Here is a 3524-nt window from a genome sequence, read left to right as displayed (position 1 = left end):
GAAAGAGAAATAACACCGATTAGAAAACCAAGCCAGGAGGCCAAAGCAGCTGACCCACTATCAGAGCAAGCGAAGGAGGTGCTTCTCAGAACGGTGCTTCTTCCCGCAGATGGAACAAGTGGCTGGCTGAAGTGCCAACCCGGCCGACTGCCAGGATGACCCAGTTTGTTCAGAGTGTATACCACTCCTACATCCTAATTAGGGAGAACTCCACAAAAGTATTTTCATCCAGAGAGAAAGCTCTAGCTACACTCTGAGGCAAAAAGAGTAAGACTAATAGGTGCATCTCATTACCCCAGAGGGGCCCCCAGCCTGGGCTGGTGGGACTTCCTCACCTTTAGGGGACAGGTGGGCAGGGTTAGGGAAGCTCTGCTCAAAGGGCCTAGTGGGTTGTGGGGCACAGGGCTGTGGCAGACAAGAGTCCAGAAGGAATTCAGACTGAGGGGGAGTTCAAAGATGCCCAGTACTGGATGGTGCACAGTCCCACAATCCCAGATTGCTCTCACTGGGACGCTGGGCGAGGAGGAGGAGGAGGGAAGGGGGGGGGGGGGTGTCCCGGGTCTCTACCATATTGCACACCCAGAAGAAAGGCCTGTGCAGTCGTGGGCGGGAGAAGGGGCTTGCTGAGAGAGAGGGAGGAGCTGTCGAGTGGGTGAGCCTTACTTGGGGGTGAAATAGCGCACGACGACCCTGGTCGTCTCCCGAGGGGCCACGTGCCGACAAGTCACAACGAGGCGGGGCGCCACGGCCACTCCGGAGCCCCATACGGTGCTGCACTCCACCAGCACAGCAGCGGCGGCCCACAAGGGTCCGGGGTCCCTGAGAGGCACATCTCGCGGGACGCCCACCTCAGACGGCAGACGCGCAGCGGCGCTGGGGTACAGGTTGCCGAGGGCGGCGCGGGCGACGCGGAGCACCGGGGCGGCTGCGCAGAGCAGAGTCAGTCCCACCCACTCGCGAGCCTTCCAGCAGAGCGGCGCCGCCACGAACGCCACGAGCGCCCCCGCGGGTCGCGCCGCGAACACGCCGCCGCCCTCGGTGCCCGGCAGGCAGCGCGCGTCGGTGAGCAGCAGAGGGCCGGCGGCGTTGCTGAGTACCCCACGACTCAGCGTGTTGAGAAAGATGTCCGGGCAGAAGGCTCCAAAAGGGGAGCCACAGGCCAGCAGCGGCGCGCCCTTGGGAACCGCCCCCAGAGACGCCCCCGCCAGCGCCGGCCCGCGCTCCTCCGCCGCCTCCTGATCCGGCTGCACGCGCAGCAGCGCGAACCAGCCCAGCGCTCTCAGCTGATCCTCCTCGTCATCCTCCGACACCTCGTCGTCCAGCGCTGCGCTCGCGAAGCGCCACTGCTCCGCCGCCTCGCCTCCGAAGAGGCGCGCGAAGTGGGCCCGGAAGGCTGGACAGCTCAGCAACAGCAGCAGCTCGGCGGGCCGCGGAGGTTGTAGAGGCCGCCCGAGGGGCCGAACCGGTGGGTCCGGCGGGCCCGGCTCAAGGCTGGCGCACTGCGGGGTGCACAGTCCCGGGCGGCCCAGCTCCGCGCAAGCCGCCGGACTCGCGACCGTTGGGCCCCACTGCACGTGCAGGCGCAGGTCGTCGCCGCAACTATCGCCAGGCAGGATGGCGGCGGCTGCCGCGGTCAGGGCCTCGCTGCCGGCCCGCAGGAAGGGAGTGAAGATCCCGCCGTGGCACAGCACCAGGCCAGGGTTACAGCTCAGGATAACTCCGCTGCAGCTCCAGGAGCCCGCCTCGGGGTGCCCAGCCCGGGAGGCACTCACTACGCAGCCTGTCTGCTCGGCTGCCCTCATGGCAGGCCCCCACTGCCTCCCCATGGCCTCCGGGCAGGGGACCCGGAGCGACTCTGACAGCGGAGGTAGAAAGTGAGGACTCTACCAGGTCGGGCCGAACCGCGCAGCGCCACCCACAGCTGGAAGCGAGAGGCGCAAGCGCCGACTCGGGCTTCCTCTTCTAGCCGGATTGGCTAAGCCCCAACTGACCCGACCCGATTGGCAGGGCTCGGGCCGCATCCTGATTGGCTACTAAAGCTGATCCCTCCTTCCTCCGCCCTCCTTAGTTCATCCAACCTGTGGGACGCAGAGGGAGCAGTTGTCCCCCAGACGAGCCCAGAGAGTGACAGGAATGCAGCGTCACAGGGATATGCGAGAAGAGGGTGGGGCCCTGCGAGCTTAGTCTTTGTAGCTGGGCCGAAGGAAAGGGATAGAAATGAGAGCTGACGTGGCTAGACTTGCCTAAGCCCTGTTAGGACCTGTCAGCTCAGCATCTGCCCGGATGTAGACCTTCAGCCTCTGACCCGAGATAATAGGGGCCAAGGAAATCTGATCGATTCGATATTTTGAAATTTTGCAAGTAAAACTGACAGCAATCTACTACTGGCCATGGAACTCACAAGATTATTCCTTGAACCTTTTGCTGCCAAAGCCCCAACAAGACAAATCTCACAGACACAATCTGCTGATTCGCTCTAAAATTTTTCCCCCTTTGGAGAGGTTTTTGCTCTAGAGCACATGCGCTTGCCAAAAAGACGGAGAAAGACAGAGAGGCAGAAAGCGAGAAATCACCCCCCAGGGGGGATGGCCACGCCGCAATCCCTTCTCCTCCATTCTCCTCTCCGGATCTTGGGCACGGACGCACACGCGACCCGCGGGAGTCTAAGCCACCATGTCCGGGACTCGAACCGTGGTAGACTACATGGGAGTCCAGCCACATAGGCATTACGTTAACTGCTGGCCCCGTTCTAAATTAAACTGCCCTTTATACTGACAGTACCCAAACTAAAAACAGTAGGCAAGGTGAAAAAAAATCATACAACCATATATTTTAGACTGCGTGTTTCACATGAAATTTATAACCACCACTCAGGATTTATCTAGACCATGGGCCCTTTTTCTATTGTAAAAGGCAAGAGTGGAAACAGATTTTTTGTGGGCCATACAATTTCTCTCAAATATGCAACTCTGTGGTCGTAGCCCACAAAAGCTAAAGAAATGACCATGGCTATGTTTCAATGTGATTTTAGAGACCCTGAAGTTTGAATTTCCTATAGTTTTACGTATCACAAAATACCATTTTGGGGGGCAGCAGGTGGTGCTTTAAGGTGCTGGACTCCCACATGGCGGGCTGTGAGTCGAGTCTCAGATTTGGCAGCTTGACAATCACACTAGATACATGTGCATGCGTGCCCAAACTCCCAAGAGGAGAATGGAGGATTGTGTTAATGGCCATCCCCCTTGAGGGGTGATTTCTCACTTTCCATCTCTGTCTCTGGCAAACACATACCCTGTGGCAAAAACATAAAAATTTTCTTCAAAATACCATTTTTCCCCCTAACCATTTAAAAATGTAAAGATCATTCTTCATTCACAGGCTGTACAAGCAGACAGCAGGCAGACATGGTTCACAGGCCAGTCTGCCATCACCTATCTAGGCTAACATAAACCCTTTCTACTTTTCCAGAAAACTATCCTTTTTTTTTTTTTTTTTTTTTTTTTTGGGAGTTTTTTTTATTGGGG

The 3524-nt window shown here is 57.9% G+C and overlaps 1 protein-coding gene across 2 annotated transcripts in view; it reads right to left on the bottom strand.

Moving 5' to 3' along the window:
- TYSND1 (trypsin like peroxisomal matrix peptidase 1) overlaps positions 1 to 2500 on the bottom strand; it is a 9420-nt gene extending 6920 nt beyond the window's left edge. Inside the window, exon 1 of one of the 2 annotated variants that reach the window (XM_014587965.2) lies at positions 664 to 2500. In XM_014587965.2, coding sequence (XP_014443451.1) covers positions 664 to 1826 — 1163 coding nt within the window. In that variant the 5' untranslated portion in view covers positions 1827 to 2500. The remainder of the gene's footprint in view (positions 1 to 663) is intronic. The other variant, XM_006148920.3, reaches the window with a different exon arrangement.
- Between the last annotated feature and the right edge of the window lie 1024 nt (positions 2501 to 3524).

Source organism: Tupaia chinensis, unplaced genomic scaffold (assembly GCF_000334495.1).
Source record: "Tupaia chinensis unplaced genomic scaffold, TupChi_1.0 Scaffold000250_1, whole genome shotgun sequence".
NCBI lineage: Eukaryota > Metazoa > Chordata > Mammalia > Scandentia > Tupaiidae > Tupaia > Tupaia belangeri.
This window is presented reverse-complemented; position numbering and strand designations above follow the sequence as displayed.